Source organism: Diorhabda carinulata, chromosome 5 (assembly GCF_026250575.1).
Source record: "Diorhabda carinulata isolate Delta chromosome 5, icDioCari1.1, whole genome shotgun sequence".
Classification (NCBI taxonomy): Eukaryota; Metazoa; Arthropoda; class Insecta; order Coleoptera; family Chrysomelidae; genus Diorhabda; species Diorhabda carinulata.
Genome location: NC_079464.1, coordinates 1,893,350 through 1,919,761, shown reverse-complemented (window position 1 = coordinate 1,919,761; position 26,412 = coordinate 1,893,350). Strand labels below are relative to the sequence as shown.

The 26,412-nt window shown below is 34.6% G+C and overlaps 3 protein-coding genes across 3 annotated transcripts; 2 read left to right on the top strand and 1 right to left on the bottom strand.

The window, feature by feature from the left end:
• The first annotated feature begins 14,684 nt into the window (after positions 1–14,684).
• On the top strand, positions 14,685–16,915 carry LOC130894212 (matrix metalloproteinase-2-like). Its single transcript, XM_057800857.1, has 3 exons — positions 14,685–15,294; positions 15,346–15,597; positions 16,650–16,915. The coding sequence occupies exons 1-3, from the start codon at positions 14,685–14,687 to the stop codon at positions 16,913–16,915; spliced, it is 1,128 nt and encodes a 375-aa protein (XP_057656840.1).
• On the top strand, positions 15,995–20,769 carry LOC130894211 (uncharacterized). The gene is made up of 2 exons (XM_057800856.1): positions 15,995–16,556; positions 16,650–20,769. The coding sequence occupies exon 2, from the start codon at positions 17,026–17,028 to the stop codon at positions 20,767–20,769; it is 3,744 nt and encodes a 1,247-aa protein (XP_057656839.1). The 5' UTR covers positions 15,995–16,556; positions 16,650–17,025.
• Positions 20,770–22,683: 1,914 nt separating this feature from the next.
• On the bottom strand, positions 22,684–23,940 carry LOC130894210 (uncharacterized). The gene has a single exon (XM_057800854.1). It carries the CDS (start codon positions 23,938–23,940, stop codon positions 22,684–22,686), a length of 1,257 nt encoding a protein of 418 aa, XP_057656837.1.
• Between the last annotated feature and the right edge of the window lie 2,472 nt (positions 23,941–26,412).

Below are 26,412 nucleotides of genomic sequence, written 5' to 3'. Positions count from 1 at the left end.
AAATGACGCTACAAGAGATATCTGCTCCTGGCATAAATAAAGACTCTTTGCAAAGCATTGTTGAGGTACCCTGGGACGAAAAGTGTTTTGTCCATACAAACGTTATCCAAGATAACCTAGAGAAGATAGCGGTTTCAAATAACCTTGTAGTGTATCTAGACCCAAAAACGGCAGGAAAATCAATGACCATTCGTAAAGTTGCAGAAGCCGTGCCTGAAATTAAAAGACTGGGCTTAATGAACAAACCAGAACCACAACAAGTAGCTTATATTGAGTCTACTAGCAAGGTACACTTTGATGAAACCAATGAACTACAAGAAATTGCGAAGAGTATATTTGTAGCCGGAATAGACGAATCCAAAGAAACAATGGAAGTGCTTTTTGAAATATATTGCTTAACGGCAAAAATAGCCGAACTTGCGCAGAAAAAAGCTATAAAGAAACTTACGGTAATATTTCAGAAAGAACTGAATTTATCTGAAATACGTAAAGCAGTAGAAATTGCTCTGATGCAGTTTGAACTAAATGTAGAAATTTTTGTCTCAGACGGTATGACACTAAAAAAAACAAAATAAACGAAGAGAGTCAAGGGACGAAGCTTTATATATCGAGAGAGGAAATCGTTCTTATGCGGAGCTTTTGAAAGCAGTTAAAGAAGAAGTACATAATAGAAACTTGAACAATAAAGTAAAGGCAGCCCGAATGACAAAGGCCGGAGATTTGCTACTTACAATGGAGCGAAATAGCGGAGGAGCAGACGACATAGCTAACGCATTAAAAGATATAAACGAAGAAGGGAAGATAAGAAAACTTGGGGGACAGGAACCACGAGCGGTCTTACACGTCAGAAATATCGACGCGGTCACAAGTAAAGAAGAGATTGAAACAGCGTGAAGTCACTTATGGCCGGAAGCGAAACAGATTATGTTTCAGTCAGTAATCTTCGTCCTGGTTTCCGAGAGACTCAGATCGCAACCGTTCTAGTTGACAAAAAAACTGGTAAAAAACTTTCGGATAAGGGAAATATAAGAATAGGTTTTGTAAGCTGCACCGTTAGGCAGAGAGTTAATGTGCTAACATGTTACAAATGCTGGGGTATTGGACACACGACGTGGCAATGTAGCGGACCTGATCGATCCAAATGCTGCAAAAACTGCGGAAAGGAGGGACACCAAAAGAATAAATGCACTGAGAAATCTTACTGTTTAATGTGTAGTGAATCTGGTCACAGACCACACACCATGCGTTGCCCAAGATACCGAAGAGATATCACAAAAGGCGATATAGTGGGAACAGGCTAAGAAATGGCTAAATTTGTATAAATAAACCTAGGTCGCAGGCGACCTGCATACGATCTGCTAAAGCAAACAATAATAGTGAACAATATAGACATTTCAATAGTGAGCGAACCGAATAAAATACTTATAAAAGACTCAAAATGGTACGTTGATGAAAATTTTGATGCAGCTATAGGCATTACCAATAATGATATTCGTGTCCTAAATAGCGGACGAGGAAAGGGCTTCGTGTGGATTGAATACACAGAATTAGTCGTTTTTAGTTGTTACATATCACCTAACCTTACATTAGAAGTATTCGGAATAATTCTGAACCAACTCAAAGACGCCATTGGAACGCGCAATAAGAAATGCTTAATAGCTGGAGATTTTAACGCGAAGGCGGCAATATGGGGGTCGATTGAAAATGACAAAAGGGGTGATATGTTGTCTGAATGGGCCGCAGGCCTAGATTTGGTTTCACTAAATCATGGAAATACTCCTACTTTTTCCCGAGGAAACAGTTCATCACATATAGATGTCACCTTTGTCTCAAATGATATAAACAAAATGTTTGGGAGTTGGCAAGTACTGGACCAAGAAACATTGTCTGATCACAATTACATCTTTTTTGAGATACCGTCTTTAGAAACACAAAAAGTAGCTCCTGAAAAAATTATTAAAGGATGGAAAATAGAAGGAAAGAAAATCCAATACTTCATATCTGAGATAAAACAAAAAATACGAGAAGAAACAGACACCCTAAACCCTCAAGGTCTCATGGCGGCTATTAAAAAGGCTTGTCAACGCACATTTCAGCCCACATACAACCAGAAAACCAGTATACTGGTGGTCATCACAGATCAGTGAGGCCAGAAAATAATGCCTTTGTAAAAAGAGATACATGACACGTGCAAACAGAATATCCGGAAGCACAGTCGAAGAAAGAAAGAAAGCAAGAGCCGAATATAAAGAAAAAAGAAATTACTTGAAAAAAATGATAAAAGACGCGAAGAAACACTCCTGGAAAACTGTTATAGAGGAAGTTCAAAACGATGTTTGGGGAAAAGGCTACCAAATAGTGACAAAAAGATTTCTACTAAGACCGAAAACAGAAATCTCACAGGATATCATACTTAAGGAAGCAAGTGGACTATTTCCAAAATATGAAATAACCACCTGGCCACATATTGACATGGTGAGGACGGATATAATACCATGGACACAGGAAGAACTTGTAACGGCAGCAAATAAAATAAAACCAAAGAAGGCGGCTGGACCAGATAAGCTATCACCAGAGATAACTAAGTGTGTAGTGAAATACCTGCCAGAAAAGTGCCTCGATGTGATGAACAGACAACTGTATGCGGGGGAATTTCCCAAAATATGGAAAGTGGCGAAACTAGTGCTAATAGAAAAGCCTAAAAAAACGGACGATTTAAAAACGTCATACAGGCCACTATGTCTCCTGGACTGCATGGGAAAAATTCTTGAACACCTCGTCAAAAATAGAAATCGCAAATGAAGCAAAACATGTGGCATGGGCAAACCGTAAGATATGCTTACTTGTAACGTTAGATGTAAGAAATGCATTCAACTCCGCACCATGGAGAGGAATAGCTGACAGCTTGAAAAAGCGAAACATATCGCCATATCTAATGCGCATGATCACAAGTTATCTAACGGACCGGACACTACTTGTAGGTAATACCATTATGGAAGTAACCTGCGGTGTCCCACAGGGCTCGGTACTTGGCCCTCTCCTTTGGAACTTATATTATGACGACTTGTTGCAACTGGATATGCCAAGTAGCGTAAAATTGGTGGCCTACGCTGACGATCTTGCAGTAGTAGTAACAGGAAAGATAAAGACACAGGTAGTAGTAGAAGCTAACATCGCTATTCAAAGAATAGCTGAATGGATGCATTTGAAAAAACTTGATCTTGCACCTGAAAAAACAGAGGCGGTACTTTTGGGTGATCGAAAGGAAGCAAGAAGACTCACCATCGAAGTCTTGAATAACGAAATCACTACAAAACCGCAAATTAAATATTTGGGTGTAACCCTAGACACAGGTGCTACAATGAAAAAACATATCGAAATCGTCTGCAAGAAAGCAGAAGCATCTGCTTTGTCTCTAAGTAGAATAATGCCGCAAAAAATGGGCCTACATCAAGTAAACGAAAAATGTTATGTGCAGTAACTCACTCGATTTTGTTATATGCGTCTCCCGTATGGTATGAAACGCTGAAATATGCCAAATACAGGGATATTTTCCATAAAGTGCAAAGAAAGTTAGCTTTGAGAGTATGTAGTGCTTTCTGCACAGTCTTCACAAACGCGCTGTTAGTGATTTCAGAAATAATACCTATAGAACTGCAGGCTGAGGAACGATACAAAACAAAAGGCAAACAAAGAAATGAGAAGATAGAGATACGTACTGAAACATTAAATCGTTGGCAGGACAAATGGAAACAAGCAGTAACTGGACAATGGACTAGAAGACTGATTCCAAATATTAGAACGTGGGTAAACAGAAAACATGAAGAGGTGAACTACTATCTTAGTCAAATGTTAACAGGACATGGCTGTTTTGAAGCATACTTCCACAGGTTTAAAATCAGTAATACTGACGGAATGCACGTACTGTAGCGAAATGGATGACGCGGAACACACATTTTTCGTATGTGCAAAATGGAACCCACAGCGAATTGAAGTTGAACAATGTGTAGGAGAAACACTTACTCCAGATAATATTTTACACCATATGTTACAGGATGAAAAAAAAATGGAACATAGTATCGGTTATGATCCAGAAAATAATAGAGACAAAAGAAGAAGATAGAAGTAAGCACAGATTAAAATAAGTGTAAAGCAACGCTCGGAATGCTGAAGTAATACTTAACGGTAGTTCCAGCACTCTTCTCAGCAAGTGAATCCACGTATGAGGGGGAAGGGTTTAGTCGGTCGGCAGTACAACAGCCAATAGCCAACCCGACACTAACTAGGCACAATATTGATCAGCCTAGATGTCTGAGAGCAGATTCCTAATCCCCTCCTTTAAATATATATATATATATATATATATATATATATATATATATTGGATATTACCATTTTGCATCCATAAATAATTTACTAAAAGTTGGATTTACCTTGAGTTCGGTTTCTGCTTTTCAAGGCCAAAGCCACCATTTGTTTTCCTCTGTTCATTTTGGTTTCCTGAAAGAGGAATCAGTAATCCTTAGTAAATAAACAAATAGAAAAACAGCGACTTAGTTATCGGAGGAGAAGAGTGTTGAACAAAATAATTCTTCTTAAGGTTCGTATGCGCTACATGAAGAGAAAGATATCTCCATAATAGATCACTTACCAAGAACAATATTACTAAAAATTTCAGTGTTAAAGAGGGCTATGAGGGCTATCTCAGGTTGTCTCCAATAATTACTGGAAATTTAAGAGCTAAAGAGGGCTATCTCAAGTTGGCTCTTTCTTGAAGAGAATAATCTAGAGGGAAATAAGTTAATTTACCATTCAAAATAGAGCCATTATCATAAAAGTTCAGTTTTGTACTAAAGATTGATATGAAAAAGTTACTTACTGTCGGTTTATCACATAATAACCCACTATTGCACAATAGAACTCCACTCTCTCTATGTGTGGCAAGGATCAAAACTAAAATGATTCACTCTTGCATCTAGGTGTGATCCACTAAGTTTTTTAAGAAATGGTCTTCCACAGAGTTAGTAGAGGCAATTTGAAGATAATTCATGCAAAAAAAAGAAAATCGCTTTATTTTGAGTTAGACCAGTCTTGAACTGGACAAGCGATATGTGGTTTGGTTGTTTCAATTTGGCTCTTATCGACTGTCGCTTTTTCTTTTTCTTATGTAATTAGCTTCATAAGTATTCGAGGTTTGTGGTTTGGGAACTGTTTCACTGTTTGGGTATTTGATTGATCCTGTTCATCATGCGATATGTTGTTTGGTACTTCCTTAGGTTGATTATCGTCTAAATTTTTTGGTGTCATTACGGTTTTTGGGTATGAGTGCGTTGAGGTAGTTATAGTGTTTGGCCAATCTTTTGTGGTATTTGTGGATTGTTTGCACTGTACGCATTCTTGATTAGCAATGGATAAAAATATTTTAAAAGTGATTTCTTCGTATGTGATTAAGAATGAATCAGGAAAATATTGGTTGTTCAATGGAGATATGAATATTTGTCTTCTAAAACTTAGAATATGTTGAAATGCTAGATCTGATATGCCTATTCGCAAGAAGGAAGTGTGACAGAGTATTAATTCCTAGTTGTTTAGTTCAAACTCAAGAACTGAGTGAAGGATAGAGGGGAAAACATTGGATAGGATCAATCTTTGACTGTAGTAGTAGCAATCTTTGACTGACGCGCCTGTAGTAGTTCTTGGGTAATTTGGATTTTACCCTGATCGTTTATAAATGTATTCACTAAACTTTCATTTTCCAAATATATACATATTCTATTATTGGAGAGCTTTGAGCAAAAGACTATATTTGTATTTTTTGACTTAGAGCCCTTACGGTAATCTTCTAACCTAGTGTTTTCGATGACATCAAAAGTTGTTTGTTTTAGTTGGTTGGCTGGTTACTGAGAGTATGATTTCGGTTGTTGATTTATTTTTCACTTGGAGTATACTCATTTTGAGGTAGATTGTTATCAATTTTTAGTATCATTTAAATTTCTTAGTACCGATCTGACAGAATACTTTCTATCAGGTATCAAATATCAGGATTTAGTTTTAGTTGAAGTCTTATTTGTCTATTTATTGCTGTTTAATGAAAACTGGAATTCTTCCTGTTTGTTTTGGTTCACTTTGGAATTTACACTAATTGGTTTTAACTACTTATTCTATTTATCGTATCAGAAAACACGACTGTACACTGCAACGGTTCGATGCGGAATACCTTGTAACTTTGATATAAAATTACCAGAAATACGTGTAGGGTAAGTCCGGGAGAGTTGGCTCCGATTTTTTTAAAATGAGATAAAATCAAAATCAAAACGAATATTTAAACGCAAAATATGTATTACATATAAGAACCAATAAAACATTAGGTTATAAACTAGTTTTAAAGAAAAGGCAAACAGGTAATGAAAAAAAAATTTTTTCTCTTTAATACTGTCTGGGCCAACTCTCCCACATACTATGGGCTAGTTGGCCCAAGGATATAGGGTGAGTTGACCCAACAGAAATGTGTATTTCTACTTCCTTTTTTTTGATAAATTTTTACCACAAAGGTCACATAGGTTCAAATATTTCGAACAACTTTCGTGAAACCATATCTGGCAGTTTAGACATTGAATCCAATCATCGGCTTTCGTGGTCACACTATATTTTTCACCACATCCAAGGCATTCTGTTGCATCATCTTCGTCCGGACTATCATCAGACTGAGTCACTAACCCATCTAATGCATCAGTATCATCGTTTGTTGATTCATCTTCAATTTTTTGATTTTTTCTTTTATTCTTTTTTTCATGCAGAGCCTTCCTCTTTGATGTTTTTCTCTGATCTTCTTCTTTCTTCTGTTTAAAAGCAGATCTTTTTTTTTCAATGTGACTTGGGGATGTTAAAACGGCTGCCACTTGCTCTGCCTTCTTTCGTACTTTCTGAATGCTAGCTGATGAGGAGCTGGGCACCGGAAAGAATTTGTTAAGAAGTGTTTCGAGAGTGTTTTTATCGGTATTTATCAGCTCCGGTTCAGGTTCTGACTCTAAGGCTGAAGTAGAGGGCATTTTATCGTCTTTTGTTTGAGTGGTATTATTAGATTCAGTAGCGTAAACTAAAAGGTAAAAAATTAGTTTAAAGAGAGGTCTCTAAATTTACTCTAACCTGCAGAAGTATTGGGATCTAATTTTTCATCTTCAGAATCCAAGTAGGCATACTCTGGTATAGCACCAGGATTAAATGGGCAGATTCCTGTAGACACAGCGTTATCAACAGTTGCTGCTTTTGACCACGCCTCCGACAACAATTGACCAAATTGTATACCAGAAATTTTCCTACCAGGATTTGCTTTTACAAATGTATTGCAAGCTTTATTCCAAAAGGCTTTCAGGCTTTTAAAGAAACACCTGTCCAAGGGTTGAAGGAACTGAGTAGTATGACCAGGTAGACAAAACAGAATAACATTATGTTCATCGGCATATTTCAGCATTTCTACCGAATTACAATGACTGGCATGACCATCCAGTAAAAGTAGTATTCTTGCTGTTTACTTTATTATTTTACCCAAATTTTCGCTTTCTAGCAACTACTTTATTCCATCACTTATTCTTCTGTATACATTTCTATTCTTAGCTTCTTTCATATTCTTCCCCTGTCATACTCATTGTCTCTGCAACATAAGACAAGTTGAGCCTTATTGTCATTTCATATATGGGTCATTCTAAGTTAAGAGGTACTTTCGATGGCCAAGACAAAAAAAATACTTTTGTTTTATATTAATTTCATAATTAACCTATTCATTACTTAAAACTAAATGTTTTCTACGTGGTCACTCAAATTTATTACATAAATGTACGTAGTTTAGTCACAATAAGCTCTAATATAAGAAAAAAGTCTCTTCCCTGGTCTGTCCCCCAACCGACTTTATTTGTAAACCAGTAATTATAAATGTATTAAAATTCAATAATTACTTTAGTATCGTTAATTTTATATAGAAAAATAACTTAGTAACAGTATCTTACAAGTAAAATCGCTTATATTCCAATTTTTTATAAAAAATATCAAATTCGAAATGTGTCCTTCGTGTTTCGTGTCTTGTCCCCTGGCTTTTTGTTTTCGTTTAAAAATCAGTTTTTTTTTGCTAATCTGTGAAAGTTGGGATCTTGAGTACATAGGATGTAACGTTAAGTCGACTGCGCAGTCATTTTGTTGGCCATTTCAGTCACGCCACTCGCTGGTTGTAGAAGTGTTGAATGAATGTAGTCTTTCCTCTGGTAAGTTTTATTTCGCAATTATTTGTTAAAATACTAGTATATACGTCAATATTCAATATGAATTGTGCATACATTGTTATGCTTGGTTGTGAATGGGGAATTCTCCTCAATTTGGGTTTTTGTATTAAATGAAAATTCACATCAAATAACTATAGATTAAATATAAATTAATTTTTAATTCACTCTCTAAATACCTAAAATAATTATTAGAAATGTTGGTTTTTAAACTTTAAAGCGTTTTGTTGCTACAGCACATGTTGGCAACAGCGCTTTAGCATGCCTTCTTCGAGACAGAAACGGAAGATCCCAAAAACACAAACACGACAGAGAAGGAAATGAAACAGCTGTTTATGGAATACATGTGGTCCTATGCCGTAAATAACCTAACTATTTGTTACGGTTGTTGTTGTTGCGGTTATACAAGTTAGTTTAGTTGTGATTTTTGCGAGTTTATTGTGAATTTTATGACTTATTAGTGGCTTATTTAAATTTTATGACTAGATACAAACATTATATTATTTCATTCCTTCATTGAGAGTAAGTTTAAAAATTAAAGAATGAAAGGTTGATTTTTATACAGTTTGTATTTTCAGGATAAATAATCAATATTTCAATATGAAAAAGCTGTGTTTTGTACCTTCATGTTTAAATTCATCGGAAAGTACACCCCACAAATTATTTATATTTGTTCCGAGAAACCCAGTAGTGAGAAAAACTTGTTTGATGCTGTTGGGCGTACATTAGTAAAAACAACATCATATTGTTGTGAAGATCATTTTAATGTAAGTAATACAACATATTTAATATTGTGTTTATTGAAAATACTATAATTTCACTTAAAAGAAGATTCTATAAACTTTTCTTTTTACATGAGAACTGGGAAAAGTCCACGTATTAAAACTGGCATCACACCTCATTTATTTCTACAAGATAGTTGCAAAGATTTCAGTTTTCCACAACTTCAACAAAAACAAGAAATATCATCTGAGGGTGAGGAAAATAGTGAACCTGAACATCCATGCATCTCAACTACATCTAAAAATACTAGAGATGAAATGTACTTGGAGACATTGCCATTTACTTCTTCTAGTACTTCTTCATGGTTACAAACTACATCTAGTGAAGAACAATTTAACAGTGATCTAAGTGAACACGAGGAACAAAATGTAGACTTTAAAAATTTGAGTAAAAAAACAGAAATCCTTGCGATTGAAATGCAGCCTCGATTTTATTTAGGTTTAACTAGTGAAGTTTACTATTTAGTGGAAATTATATATATTCATAAGCATATATCAGAAAGAGACATACTAGTAGTTTTGAAAAAGGTTAGATTAAACGATACATTTTTTCGATTAGGTTTGGATTATTGAGATTGTACTTTTATTTTTCCTATTAAACTTACTATATATTGCTGTTTGTTTTTAGGTGTATATACATTTTTAACTCTTTTTGAGATAAGTTATGTACAACTAATAAATGAGAATACAACATTGTGAAACTATTTTATTTATAAATCCTAGTTAACTTTGGAAATACGTAATTTTTCCAGAATAGTAAACTATTTTCAATTAACTCGTTACAATAAATTTCATTACACGTAACATTATGTATATAAATTTTATTATTTGTTTCAAATTCTGGATCTGCAACTGCAAAAATTGCTTTAGTCTTCTTACACATTTTCATTTGCAACTGCATCTGACCCATGTATTTTTCAATAATTTTTCCATCCTTGACAAAATTACTTATACTAGTCAATGGGCATTTCACTTCTAGGACTGCATCACTTGAAATGGCATCAGGCGAGGCTCCAAAGACTGGTAACATATTATTTAAAACAAGTCCACATTTCGTCGTTTCAATTCCACATATATTTTCAATGCATTTTATAACCCTGTCTTCTAATTCTAATCCTCTCTCCATGGCTTTTGTCTGTACAATTTTTGTAGCACCAAAAATTTTCTCGAGTAAAGAACCTTCTGTTTTACATCGGCTTGCCTCATAAATCTTCGAAGCTGTAATTCTTCCAAATCTTAATTCATACCAGTTTGTATTTTTGGACTGGTTTCTTGTAGCCTCGGAAGCAAGTGCATAATCATTTGCATCCATTTTTTTTAATAGTATTCTAAGAAAAATTCTGGAGTTATGTCGATATCAGCATTTTCTATTTGACAATGAATAAATAGCTGGTGTAACGATAAAGTAGGATACAAAGGACCTCTATCCATATTTAGTAACAAACTATCTATGGATTTTCTTTATTATGTTCTCTAAAATTCTCTATTACTACAGATGAGTTTTCATCAGTCATTGATGGAACTTTTACCATCTCAGACAATTTCATAAATTTTTTCAGCGAACCTACTTTCGATAATTCTGATTTCTTCCAATAACATAACTGTTCCGTAGGAGATGGTTCTTCACTTCTCCTATGCAACCAAAATAAAAACGCTATCGTATGTTTACAGCCTCCTTTGGCAGCAGCATAATCCTCACATTCACATAGATTGATTATATTCTCATTCTCATTTACTATGACATTTACATCATAAGCTTTTGAATGTACTTTATCTTCTGGCGTTATTTTTGCTTTGATCAAACAAATATTATTGTTCCTTTTTAATTGCACATATCCAATGGCAGAATCTCCATATGATTGTCTTGCTGATCTAAAATCAAATTAAAAAACATTCAGTATATGAGAAAGGTATTTATTTGCAAATAAACTAAAAATACTAAGTTTATTAAATATTTTAATATGCTATATTAAAAATGAATTCTTAGCTCATGTGTTTTTTTTCACGTAATTCCACACTTATATAGTTTGCATTTTCAACAAAATAATTTGCTATCATTTCTGAAGTAACACGGGGTGAATTGCTTGAATCAGCTTTAATAAAATCAGTTTCAACCTTAGCCATTTTTACACTATTACACAACTATTTTCAATCTTTCACTTTGATAACTACAAAATTCATCAACAAATATGTAAACAAAAATTTGAGGTTATATTTATATATGTTTATTAAAATACAGGGCTTGCTTGCTTTCTTTGTCGTTTTAAAAGTAACAGAAAAGGAAAGACAAAGTAAATAATCAAATGACCAATCAGATTACAGATATAATCACGTCTACCTACGTTATTCAACCAATTAGAATTGAGAACAAGTATCACACCTATGCGAGGTTGCCAAATATTGAACTAGAAACAAAACGCTTTAAAAATTAAATGTCCAATCTTTTTTTTCAAATTTAACAGGGTAGACATTTCTTTTTAAAAAAAGTACCGAATATGTGTCGTCTAAAATTCGTTGAACTTTCATTATTTGTAATAATTTAACATGACTTTGGTTATAGGAGAATTCCCCATTGTGTACGAAAAACTCTTTTACGGCTATTTTAGGTATCAATCGAAAATGTATCTTCCCTGGCTTATTTCCCATGGCTCTTTTGATGGCAGGGAAGATACCTAATGTCCAGGGGAAATACATTTGTACGTGTTTTCATTAATACTTCTATAGTTTTTTCTTAACCTTTACTGGCATTATGTCTATCTTAGCTTTACAATGTAATATGACTTTTTTACAGAAAAAATGGTATCTCGAAAAAAAATGACGCGCGAAGAACGACTCGAAAAGAAAAGGATTGCAGAACGATTACGATACCAAAAAATAAAAAATTACCCGGATAAATACGCTCAACAAAGAGTTAAGGAAAGGGAAAAATATGAAAAGAAGAAAAAAAAAGGAACTATTAAGATAGTGAAGCAAATGACACCCAGAGAGCAGCGGAAGGCTAGAAAAGTATGGAGAGAAAAAGCAAAAATTCGTAGACGTCGTTTAGCACTCCTGCTGCTGTAATACCACCATGTTCGAATAATGAAGACCCACCGCCCCCTCAAAATATAAACAGGCGAGCACATGCAGCACAGCAAAAGTCAATTCGAGCAAGAAAAGCTAGAAACCTAATAATAAGAAAAAAAGGATCTGAAATAGCTCAACTTAGGTCTGCAAACCAACGCTACATAAAATAAATAAAACGGATCAAAAAACCACCAATTAGCACACCCAACACCAAAGTAAATTCACTTGCAAAAGCAGTAAGTACAGGTGACAAAGAAACTATAAAGAAGAAACTGCTTTTCAGTGAAGTTATTACTCAACAACTTAATAAAAATTTTTCAAATCTCACCACTGACCAAGAAAAAAGGGTCTTCAAGAGAGTGTTAAGCGGGAAAATAGTAAAAAAAGTTTTTTCGAAAGAAATGAAAATGAAACCCTTCAGTAAAATAAGCAAGAAATTAAGACTGATAGACATAAATCGCAGCTCAAGAAAAAACTGTGAGAATTTGAAAACGAGCATAGTCAAATTTATGGAAGATGATTCAAGCAGTAAACTTTATGCAGGAAAAAAAGATTTTATAACGAAAAAAGGCGAGCGTAGGCAAAAGCGTGTTATGCTAGATACTTTACTCAACTTGCATAAACGTTTTGTGGAAAAGACACATTAAAATATCTTACCCAATGTTCTGCAACCTCCGACCATTTTGGGTCGTCCAACCACGCTGTGACAGTCGTAACACTTGCATGTGTGTTACACACAGCAATATAGATTTAACACTGAAATCACTATACAACGCTAAGATAATATCTATCTCGAATTACGTGGACCTTCTAGATCAAGTTTGCTGTAGCAGATTCAATGAAAAATGTTTATCACGCGAGTGCGAGATGTGTTTAAACAAAGGTCTACATTACAAGGAATTCGATAACTCTATTCCACTATTTTACAGCAAGTGGCAAAGTGTACGCCAAGACATCGTCGATTTAAAAACTCAAAAACCACGAAGTGTAACGAAATGTGTTAAAAGCACACTACAGATTCTACCAAGGGACTTGATTTTAGATATGGAATCAAAGATGGAAAAGTTTTTAAATCACGAACTAAATATAGTGCACCAATATCAAACTATACAATCGAAAAAAGAGTCCCTTACTGAATCGGAAGCAATTATACACGTAGATTTCAGTGAAAAATACCTTACGAATTACGCTGAAGAAGTACAGTCCTTCCATTTTGGAGGATCGAGACAGCAAATAAGTATGCACACTGTTGTAGTCTATACTAAAGATGTCGTCGACCAAGAGCTAAAAAGCCAATGTTACTGCACTTTGTCACAAAATTTATCACACTCACCTCCTGCAATTTGGGCCCATTTACAGCATCCCATACTTGACTGTCTGCCGGATACTATTACGAATTTACATTTCTTGAGTGATGGGCCTGTCACCCAATATCGTAATAAAATGATGTTCAAGGTTTTGGCAACAATGCTAGAAGATTTCTACCCTAATCTTCAAAATTTCACATGGAATTTTCATGAAGCAGGTCACGGTAAGGGAGCTCCCGATGGAGTAGGTGCTACTTGCAAGAGAACTGCAGATAGATTAGTTGCGAGTGGCATCCATATTTCATCAATAGATGACTTTGCTAAATCCCTGAGAAAACCTGCCCGAATATTAAAATTTCCAATATATGCCGACATATCGAAAAAAGCAGAAAAATTAGGATCTATTGAAGGTATAAAGACTTTTTCAGGCACCCTAAAGGTTCACCAAGATGCCGGTTGCGTATTTATACCTAATTGCCTGACATTGAAAAGTTTGAGCTGCTTTTGTGACTCTGAGTTTAAATTGGGTACTTTGGATTATCCACAAACACATCCTAAATCTCGTATACGTGTTGATATATATGGAACTAGTGATTCAGAAGATGAACCACTAATCAAATTCGCATCTCAGTAGATGAACAACGTATGCACGACTACAGAAATAGGGAAAACCGTGTGTTAGAGAGAGAGCAGCGAGACAATGTGTAAGAGAGAGAGAGAGAGAGACTTCGTTTTTGCGCATGCGTAAAGTTATATATTCCTTGCGATGATAACAGCGGGAGCGCTGATATACCAGGTCGGTTAAAAAAGTCTTTGGGTTTTAAAAAATTATATATACCATTATTATTCGCTAATCTTGTAACATAAAAGTATAACGTATAAATAAAAAGAGATTTTTGTCAATGTAAGGTATCACGCACGTAATCGAGACAGATTCGTTGCGATGATATACCAGGTCGGTTAAAAGTCTTTGGGTTTTAAAAAATTATATATACCATTATTATTCGCTAATCTTGTAACATAAAAGTATAACGACTACAGAAATAGGGAAAACCGTGTGTTAGAGAGAGAGAGCAGCGAGACAATGTGTAAGAGAGAGAGAGACTTCGTTTTTGCGCATGCGTAAAGTTTCGTTGCGATGAGCGGGAGCGCTGATATACCAGGTCGGTTAAAAGTCTTTGGGTTTTTTAAAAATTATATATTCCGTTATTAATGTGATTGGAAATTAGTTTTTTGAGGATAGCAGAAGAGTGAAGATCATGTTAATCATTATATTAGCTGCAGTACTATGTCCAGTACTATGCGTTGTCGACCAACAGTATGCTATGAAGTATTTACACCGGTTCGGGTACGCAAATGAAAATGATTTGACTAAACTTGAGGATTATTTGTTGAGTTTTCAAGTAAGATATAATATCCCTGCAACGGGAGAATTAGATGAAAATACAATTCAACTTCTAAATAGACCAAGATGTAATGTGAGTGAAGCAGCTTCCGACGATGATCATTCTTTTAGAGTTAAATCAAAATGGACAAAATTTGATTTGAAATGGTATTTCCCTCAGGCAACTCCAGAATATCTTAAAGTAACCAAAAAGGCTTTTGAAGTGTGGAGTAACAGTTCAAAGTTTAAATTTGAATTAATACACAAAATACGGCCTTATACTCCCGATATATCTATTACAGTTGTACGGGGAAAGCACTATTTTCGAGCAAATTGCCAAGGTAGAGGTGAGTGCTCCAGTACATTTGATGGGCCCGGAAAGGTGTTAGCACATGCTTATTTCCCAAAAGGCAACAGTTGTATAGAGCTTCATATTGATGCTGATGAGAAGTGGGATTTAAGTTTGGATGGATCAAGTTCAGAAGGTCAGACTAGCCTACTTATGGTATTAATTCATGAAATTGGGCATATTTTAGGAATTGCTCACAGTGATATTGAGACAGCAATAATGTATCCATGGTATCAATTCAACATTGCTCCTAAATTGGATGAGGATGATAAAATGGCCCTTGAAGCTCTTTATGGGCCAATCAATACATATGTAAATAATCCTTTCAAACCCACATCAGCGCTGCCACCGACTACAAAGACACTTGCACATCAACCAAATGAACCGGATAAAAATTTATGCGACATAATACCGGAGTATATGTTCATTGCCATGGCTGGTGAATTTGAAAATTACCATTTATATATTATTAATGAAAATTCCCTATGGAAAATTGATTTGAATTCGAAACTTATTCCCTCGCAACCAGAAATACTCGATGATTATTTACCTGAAGAAGTGGGTCCCATAATTCAGATTTTTCAAAGTTCTTCAGATAATTTAATAGCAGTCAATGACCGTAAATACTATGTAGCAGATTTTCCCGCTCTACAAATACTTGAGGAAAATAATTTAATTATACCTAAGAATTCTCAAATAAACACAATGTTTCAAAGCAATCATGGGAAAATATATGTATTTTATAATAACAGTAATTATATTGAATTTGACATGAACTTGAAAACTGTTCGGAATAGAGGACAAATAAAAGATATTTTCCCTGGACTACCCACAGATGTTACAGGAGCATTCCAGTACATTGACGGACACATGTACTTTTTCAAAAACACCACATACTACAAATATAATGAGTTTACCAAAAAACTTGTTGCAGCCGGACCCTTTAATTGGAACGTGTTCGATATTCCATGTCCAAATGGAGACCTTTTAAATCATCTCAAAATTTTATTAACAAAAATAATTTCTTTTTATCAATGATGTTGTATATTTTGAAATAAACTCTTATTAAAATTTTTTTTCTGGAAAATTCCCGAACGCCAATCTTAAGATAACTTTTACCTATTAATAAGAAATTTTTTGATAACGCAGGAAATTGATAAGAATAATCGGAAACCATATGGACCACATTTACAGGAAATTACAAAATTACAAAATTGTCGCAAATAAAATATTTTTTCTAGAACATTCTATCACAATCGTATGGAGATAGTGACATGAGTATAAATAAGATTTTGCATTGTATTGGAGTCGGTCTCTTCCACTGCCAGCAAGAGAAAAACCAGCTCTGAAGAACAAATACTAGTATCTGTTAAAAAATTGTGCCTTAACAAAAAAAATGTAAGTATTTTTTTTTTTCTTGTGGGTTACGCGCTCTCTCTCTCTCTTTTCAGATGGATTTAAAAAAAATTAACGCAACGTCTCTAATTACAGAGAGAAAACCAATAACAAAAATACAAGATCTACCTTTGAATACTCTGAGGGCTATAAAGAAGGCAAAAATAGTCAATTCCAAATTCGGAGAATCAGTTTTATTGGATTTAGATACAGAAGTAGTGTTTTTACCGCAAAGAGTCACAAGTGTCTACAAACCAGTCATTGAAGAATTTGAAAAGGAAAAATACGGAATTATATTCAAGGGATTAGTGGATGTTGGAAAAAATCAACGGCTAGCGTCATTTGAAATTGAGGAACTATAGACGTGCCTAAGACACACACACAGAGAGAGAGAGAGAGAGAGAGAGAGAGAGAGAGAGAGAGAGAGAGAGAGAGAGAGAGAGAGAGAGAGAGAGAGAGAGAGGTGAGTACCATGAATATTGTAAAAAAATCTGAAAATTTACTGCAAGTCATTAAAAATGTCAGAAAAATATTGTTTGATAAGATAACGGATAGAGATGTGGAAATTTGGTTGAATCGATTGAAAAAACAAATTAAAGTATGTAATTTGGCAATTAAAAAAGGAGGACTGCATGTAGGTACAATTAGGAAATTACAAACATACATAGGACATTTCAAACATTTTAAACAACTTATTTCGAATAGGAATATAGGTATGGGGCTGAATAATAAACTGAAAAATAGGGTTAAATGGGAAAATGTAGCTTCTGCATGTACAAGAAGAGTTAAAACCGGACTTATAGTAAATTTATATCATAAGGACTTAACGCAATTTTTAAATGATTGTCAAATAATTTTTAAAAATAAAATAAGGGAAATTTTTAGGAAAAAATATTCTGTTGTTAAAGTTTATGTTTGTTTTTGTGGAGAGTTCATTAGAAAATCTGGTGAAAATGAAATTTCTAGTTTCCATTATTTTATGACTAAAAATTCTATTATTGATGTATCGACCGATATAGAGCGATGGTTTTTCGAGAACGTCAAAGATAAAATTAATTTTAAATTATCAGAATTTCAAGAGAGGGACTCTGGTTTTGCATTAAGTAAAATTATTTCTTTAGAAGTAAATATCAATAAATTTGAAATTGGAAACGGCTCATCTTATATTAAACTTCCAGAACCTATTCAAAAAAAGCAAGGGTGCATAAACATTAAAAATTCTGACCAAGCATGTTTTTATTGGTCAATTGTTAGTGCTTTGTACCCAGCCAAAAATCATAAAGAACTCACTTCCTCATATCCATATTATAGCACAGTCTTGAATACACAAGACTTGGAAGCTCCGATGCCCCTGCATCAAATTTCAAAGTTTGAAAAATCTAATAACATTTCCGTCAATGTCTATGCCTTGGATTTAATTGAAATAAATAATAAAAAACCATTTTACAAAGTATATCCAGTAAGACTTGCTAAATCAATACACGAGAAACATGTAAATCTTTTATTAATTCAAAATACATATTTTCCAAAGCTAAACGATTATGAAGCACCTCCTATAGATAATGACAATTCAGAAATCACATATCACTACTGCTGGATCAAAGATTTGTCACGTTTAATTAATAGTCAGTTAAGTAAAACTACATATAAAAAATTTATTTGCAATCGCTGCATAAATTATTTCAGTAGTGAAAGTAAATTGAATGTCCACTTGAAATTATGCTCTGAATTAAATAATTATAAAATGTCTTTTCCAAAATATGAATCTGTTAGTTTTAGAAATTATATATATAAACAAACTACGCCTTTTGTAGTTTATGCCGACTTTGAGTGCATGCTAGAACAATTTACAGATAAAACACAGCTTCATAATAAGACAAATAAATATCAAAAACATATAGCATATAGTGCTGGTTACTATGTAAAATGTAGCTACAACGAAGACTTAAGTTTTTTCAAGAGCTACAGAGTTAAAGATTGCATGGATTGGTTTGCAAATGAATTATCGAATTTAGCTGAAAGTATTAAATCAGAAATTAAAACTATTACACCTATGGAAGAAAAACCAGATTTACGTGTGGCAACAATGTGTCACATATGTGAAAAGGGTTTTTCCTCTACAGATATCATTGTTAGAGATCACGATCATTTTACGGGGAAGTTTAGAAATTTTGCACATCAAGCATGCAATTTAAATTTCAAAAAACTGTTTGTTGTACCTACAGTTTTCCATAACTTAAGTAACTACGATAGCCATTTCATCATTTCGGAATTAAGTAAAAGAGGAAACATCAGTTTACTCCCCATAAATAAAGAAAAATACATTTCATTTACACTTAACGATTCAGATACAAATATAAAATTTCGATTCATAGATTCACTGAGGTTTTTGGGTGCTTCCTTGGAAGAATTGGCTGCTACATTGAATGATAATGATTTAAAAATTTCCAAAAGAGAATTTAGTGATTTAAGTGTCGAACAATTTAAATTAATAGCCAAAAAAGGGGTTTTCTGTTACGATTTTATAGATAGTTGGGAAAAATTAAATACTTGTGAACTACCACCAATAGAGGCATTTTATAATAAATTGGAGGATAAAAACATCAGTATTGAGAAGTATTCTCATGCTCATGCAGTGTGGAAATCATTTGATATTGAAAATTTGGGTCAGTATTCTGATCTGTACTTAAAGACCGATGTTTTACTTTTATCAGATGTTTTCGAACAATTTCGAAGAAAATGTTCAATTACTTATGGTTTAGACCCTGCATGGTACTATACAATGCCTGGATATACTTGGGACTGTATGTTGAAATATGTAGGATGTAAATTAGAGTTATTGCATGACGTAGACATGATCATGTTTATCGAGAAAGCAATTCGAGGGGGAATTTCGGTTTGTAGCAGTAGATTATCGAATGCTAACAATAAGTACATGCCTGAATATGATTCTACAAAACCCTCAAAGTACTTACTCTACCTGGACGTCAATAATTTATACGGGTGGGCTATGTGTGAACCATTACCATACGGAGGATTTGAATGGTTAGATAATGAAAATTTTGATGTTATCTCTGTGGCAGATAATTCTTCCGTAGGATATATATTACAAGTAGACTTGGAGTATCCACATGAATTACATGATCTTCACAGAGATTTTCCATTTGCTCCCGAACACCGTAAGCCTACAGGCTCAAATTATTCCAAATTAATGACAACGCTTTATTGTAAAAAAGAATACACAGTTCACTATCGTAATTTAAAACAAATGTTAGCCAACGGTTTGAAAATTAAAAAGATACATAAAATTCTGAAATTCAATCAATCTGCATGGCTGCGGCCCTATATCGAACTAAATACTCGTTTGAGGGCTGCAGCTACCAATGACTTTGAGAAAAATTTATATAAATTGGCAAATAATGCTGTGTTTGGAAAGACGATGGAAAATATACGGAAGCACCGAATTGTAAAACTTGTTAAAACCTGGAATGGCCGATACGACGCCAAAAATTTGATATCTAGTGTTAGGTTTCATAGTCGAACAGTTTTCAATGAAAACCTAATTGCAGTAGAACTCACTAAATCAGAATTGGTTTTCAATAAGCCTCTTTATGTTGGTATGACAGTTTTGGATTTGTCGAAGCTATGTATGTATCAATTCCATTATGATTACATGATTCCGAAATTGGGTATTGATAGATGTAAATTAATGTACATGGACACAGACAGTTTTGTGTATGAGCTCATCTGTGATGATGCATATGAGGAGGTGCTAAAAGCTGATTTAACAAAATTCGATACTTCAGATTACCCCATCAATAATAACTATAATATTCCACAGGTAAATAAAAAAGTTCTGGGAGTTATGAAAGATGAAAACAAAGGCCAAATTATGACTCATTTTGCAGGCTTGAGGTCTAAAATGTATTCTTTTAAAGTTCAATCAGGTGCAATAGTAAAAAAGGCAAAAGGAGTTCGATATAATGTAGTAAAAAACAAAATAAATTTTGAAGATTATGTAAACTGTTTAAATGATTTCAAAGAAAAAAATATTACTCAACGCTGTATTAGGTCATATGCTCATAACGTATATAGCATAGAACAGACAAAAATTGCGCTAAGTCCTCATGACGATAAAAGATATTTGATTACCAATAGTTATGATACGCTGCCGTGGGGTCATTATAGTATTCCAGACTTACTCTCTTGTAGATAATGAACTCCTCAACATTAAAGGAATTATGCATCATAAAAATTTGTGAAACGATAAAGTCAGCAGCCGATTTCGCAGAGCAATCCCCTCTTCCTCGGAAATTGACCGAAAAAATTGTGAAAAAATTTCCTGTTTACAAATGGAATGCGATGATAAAAGAGGCTGAGAGTAATCCAAATTCTTCATCCATTGGAATAGAATATATTGACTATAATAAAGAAATACCGTTACATTTAAGAAACACTATATTAAGTAAAACAAATTGTTTGTTCAAACATGTTTGAAGAATCTACTTACTGCGTATGGTCTAGTGGATATTGGCTTCCACAATATCGTATAAATGTTTGTAAATCATGTTATTTTGTATTTAGAACGGTCCATAAATATTTAAAAAAGAACATTTTTGTTAATTATGATCACTGTCATGAAGTATTTGATGGTGACGAAATTGTTGAATGTGTATATCAAGAAATGTCCTATTGGTGTCAGAGTTGTTTTAACAAAGTCTTATTCATGATAAAATCACATGAGTCCTGTATTAATAATTTACATGAGATGCCTAGAAATAATCGTTTTGATGATTCTGATATAGACAGTGACATTGATACTTTTGAGGCCGCTATGCAGTAAAAACAATATTCATGGAATGTATCTCTCTCTCTCTCTCATAAATGTAGAATATTGTCTTATGTTTTCTTATAATAAAATTATAATAAAATTATTTTTAAAATTCTTGTGTTTTTTTTTGTTAGTTTCCAATATATCTTTATGTAATAGCAGTAAAACAATATTCATGAAATGTATCTCTCTTGTCGTTGCGTCAAACGTCACATCGTTACGTCAAACGTCACGTCGTTACGTCAAACGTCACGTCGTTAAGTCAAACGTCGAGTGCTGCGTCAAACGATCATCAAACGTGTCTACGTATGAGAATGTTCTCTTTCGTAATATGTCTTCAGAAGAGTACAGACGTCGAATTGAAGAGTTTATTAATAGCATTGGTGAATTAAAGAAAGATATTGCTTTCTATGGAGATAAAAGTGAGGTTATGAAACAAATGCAGAATCTTAGTTTATCTGATAAGAAAGTGACGTGGAGCAGTCTTCACTGGGGGGTGCCTGAAGAGGTCCATCAGTTGGCCCGTAGACTGCCGCAAACTACTTATCCGTTAAGACGTATTCAACCTACACCATGTTCAACAGAACAGAAGGGGATATAAAAAATGAAATTAATTCTGTTTTTGCTATGTCATGTGTAATATTAGTGGCTGTATTTGTTTTAATTTTAAAAATTATTTTGAAAATTGTAAAACGAAAATTCCAATCTTCATGTAATATAAAAGTTGATGAATATACAGAGTGTTTCATTTAAACCCATATTTTAAAAAAAACTTTATTTATAATGGTAATACAGTATTTAAAAACCAGTGACGGAGACGTTGTACATTTCTTTCAGTACATGAAAATAGTCCAGATGCGTGACAGGGGTTTGGATCTTGAGCAAAGTTTCCAGTTTCACAGGGTGTACCATCAAATTTGCAAACGTCAATAATATGTGGAAAATATATGTGACATTTCTTTTGCAGAAACTCGACTTTTTGTTGTCCTCGAAGGTAAATGTAGTCTGCGGCATACAATAACTTGCTTTCTAATATTTCATTTACTTTAGAATATTCTACATCTCCTGAAGAGTATCGAATGCCGTGCACATTTCTTTCCAAGTATGATGTGGTCTTTTTGTCCTCGTTACTTAATGTAGAAAACGGTTGCGGTGGTAAAAATATGTAATGTGAACTTTTGAAGCCAATTTCTATGGTGAGCTCTTTGGCAACGAAAAGACCGTCTACGACAAAACCTTGAATGTCTACAAAAGCTACTCTCATGTTGCGGTCTGCTCGAACACTAACTCACACAACATCTAGTTCAAGCTTTTAACAATTTCGGTGAGGGGGAAGTATTCCATTACACAATCGTGAATTATGATGCAATAGACTTTGGTATTTTCGGGAAAACCTATGTTTGCTTCAATGTCAAGTTTCACATCGACTGTGGATGCCTTCATGCTTTCCTCCTGTTTTGAACAATCGATAACAAACAATGCTCGTTTCTTGAAAGAAGAATAATCCAGCAGGGGGCGCTTCTGTGTGGAGTTGGCGTAGTTGGGATAGAATTCAGTATAGTTAAAATAGGCTTCATTGTAATCATTTTTAGCGAAATCCAATTGCATTCTTTCATTGGGCCAATAATCCCCATTAAGTGACAGTCTTATACTTTGTACGTCGGCATTGTCAAATAAAGTCGGGTCAGCTGTACTCAAGTTACGTTTGCCGGTTTGAAAGAAAACAATAACAAAACGAGGTCTTTCAACTGAAGTGGATGTCTTGACAGCCCAAACTTCATGTCTTGCTCCTTTGGTAATTGAGGGTAATTCGTGTAACTCCCACTTCCTAAATGGAATAACTATAGGTTGATCTTTTTGAATGGATTTCATGAGATTTAATTTTATGTCGTCATTAGGAAAGATATGTTTAACTTTTAGCTCAACGCTTGTAATGTTTATTTTAGCTGTTGTAGTGGAGAGCGTTCCAGAGGCATTCTTTTCAGTAATATATAAGCAATCATTATCATTTCGTGCCCGAACTAGTCGTATTGTTTGACGCCCACATGTAATCATTGAATAATCGTTGAAAATGCTGAAAATATGTTTGAGAGGTATTTGAAGGTTGAAGGACTTGTCGCTAACATTCAGAATAGGATCTTTCGGGTAATTCCAGCCGGCTATAGCCATATGATTGGAATCTTCTTGGTTATAACAAGTCATAGCACGTACGGCACTCACTATTCCAGGGTCCCGAACTGTTTCCATTTCCCTGGCACTTTCACTGTACGTACATGAATCGAATAGAAAGGCTCCAACATTATTTGCTAATTTTACGTCACCAGCTCCGTGTATTTCAAGCGAACCTTTAATGCACAACAATGTTTCGCTCATTGCAAAGAACGAATCAACCTGATTAATGCTAAACTCCACAATGTCACTGCAATTGAATGACTTTATAAATGGAGCATAGGTTCTGTATTCAGCCTTTCGAATTGAATCATCAAACATCGGCTTACGGTAGATATCAAACATTGGAGGCATGTTGTCGTTTTGGCGTTGACGTTTTCCATACATTGTTGTCATTTTTTTTCAATTTAAAACCCAACGATTGCAGAACCAATTTGTTTGCGAACGTGAGTTGCTTCAGCTTTGATGGTAGCTTATCTAATGAAGTTGAATGCTCTGTAGACTGTCTTTTATGATTTATTATTAGTCCCATTTGCTTCGCGCGCTCTAAGCTCCAACACCAACGTACTTAGTTCTCCACGAAAGTTTACAGGCTGACCGTCTTGGTCTAAAGCGATGACGGTGATATTGGTTATTTCACGTTGTGGTATAACAGGTAAATAGAGCAAATTATGAGGAATTTCGTCTATGGAATATCCTGGATCCACTTGTATGACGAATTCGTATATAGTATGAGCAGGTCTGTTTGCATCGAAGGCTCCAGTGGTAATGTTACAATCGAAGCGAATACTAGATACTTTAATGATTTTGACGGGGAGATCTGACGAGTGTATTTTGTTTGCGTCGAGTATTTTCGGTGAAAAACCCAAAATTCTCCCAAGACTATTATCTTCTTTGAATGAAATTTTGTATTTACTGGAAATTTCACATTTCAACGTATTGTGATTGGGTTTTAGTGAAAATATACCCTCTGGTCTAGTTGAATTGTCCACACCCAATTTATCTCGTATAAACGCTTCAAGATCGGCAATTTCGTAACATCCTGTGGGAAAATCAAAACTTTGAAGCTTGCCCTTGGTATCGTAGTAGTAAAACTTACAATTTTCAATGTTTGGTATACTGTGATAAGAATGAAAAGATCGCAAAGCTATTTCGTAATCATTATTCGGATCGAGCACAATAGGCGTAGTAGGTTGAAAGGTAAATTCATGATTGATGCTGTTTACTCTCAGCAACTGTGACATGGTGACTAATGGAATTCGGGTGATGTTTTGAATTTAAATAATACTACTTGTTTATTCTATTTATTGTTACAAAGAAAACAAGTGGCTTGAGAACTCGGAGGACCATCACAATGTGTTGTCCAATCAGGCCGGTTGTAATGGATGAAACAAGGTAGTCGTATTTGTAGTTCAAAATTTCCTCGATATTCATTGGGAAGTTTATGCCACATATCCAACAATTCCCAAGGTCTTACACACTCTATTAGATGTTCAATGGGAAAGTGCTTTAGTTCTTCGGCAGTAAAACTATTCAATGTTTTTCCATGGTAGATATGTTGTAGTAATAGTTCTACGCTCGTCATTGTTGCTGTAGAAATTTCAAACACAAATGTCCGCAATTTATTTGATTGTAGTTTTGATATTGGGTATTGTTGTAGAAAATTCTCGCACTCTTTCCCCCCAGATATTCAACAACTTCTTTCGGCGGCTTCAAATTACCAAATGAATCAAAATACTCTACATCGTTGTTTATCTTTCTGTAAGCCACCCAATGACTCCCACTATTCTTAGAGACATCTAAATTAACCACTGCGCATTCTTGTCTTCGAGGGCCGTCTTTGGGGAGGGTGTCTCGCATGAAAACTCCTCGAAAATGTGGTATTTCAAGTAATTTTGCATAATGCGCAATGTCAAAGTCAGATAGTGCGTGATTGGGTAGCTTTATTAGTTTTTTTTTTGTTTTTTTAAATACAATCCAAATCCACCTTTTGAATACTTTCAAGTATAGGCCAGATCCTACACGTTCCATAGCCTTATTATGACGTACATCTTCCTCCAATTTCTTTTGCGCATGCTTAGCATCAATGACGGTTTTTGCAATCCCAGCAGCACCACCTGACAAAGCTCCAAGTGCCGAAAGACCGGCAAACAAAGGAATAAGTGGTAGGAAACCTCCGGATTTCGCTACAGGTATTACTCGAGGAACCTCGACTTCTTTTTTGCCACCAAATTCTTTAATAAGTGCTTTGGCTGCTCGTAAGGCAAACGTTGCGGTGTCTTTCAAAGATGTTCCTCTCTTCAATGACTTTCCCACTTTCAGAATAACATCTCGATGCAAGGAACGACGTTTGCGACGACAACCCATTCCCAGCTTTCTTTTCACCTTCATTCCGCCTGTTACAAGTAATGCAGCAGCTTTCTCTCCCATTGAAGCGTCTTTTGATTTGACGCGTGCCCAAGCTTTATCTTCAAGTATCTGATCGGCTTTGTGTCGTTCTTCGAGAGACTTATTCTTCCAGTAAGAAATATCGTGTTGTTTACAAGCAGCGTCCAAGGGGTTGATGCCCGTATCTCCACGATCAAGACGTTTTTCCAATTTTGTACCAGCTAAAAAAAAAACAATCAATTTTTTCGGAAAAAATAGTCTTAGCGGTGGTTTACTTACGTCCACAGTACTGATAGCTAGGTAAGTGAAGTTCAATAGGTAGTTTATTGATGAGAGAATTCAAAATACCCTCTCCTTCAAACACCAACATTAAGACTGACACGCTTAATTGGTGACACCTATATTTAAAGAGTAGTACTACGAAAAACGACACACACAATGAAAATAATTCAACAAGAGCAGACTATACCC

Excerpts from the sequence above, each read along its gene's own strand:
- LOC130894212 (XM_057800857.1), top strand. The coding sequence starts at position 14,685 with ATGTTAATCATTATATTAGCTGCAGTACTATGTCCAGTACTATGCGTT. Across the intron at positions 15,295-15,345 it reads GGATGGATCAAGTTCAGAAG|GAATTGCTCACAGTGATATT; the intron begins GTCAGACTAGCC and ends GGCATATTTTAG. Across the intron at positions 15,598-16,649 it reads TATGTTCATTGCCATGGCTG|AGAGAAAACCAATAACAAAA; the intron begins GTGAATTTGAAA and ends CTCTAATTACAG.
- LOC130894211 (XM_057800856.1), top strand. The coding sequence starts at position 17,026 with ATGAATATTGTAAAAAAATCTGAAAATTTACTGCAAGTCATTAAAAAT.
- LOC130894210 (XM_057800854.1), bottom strand. The coding sequence starts at position 23,940 with ATGTATGGAAAACGTCAACGCCAAAACGACAACATGCCTCCAATGTTT.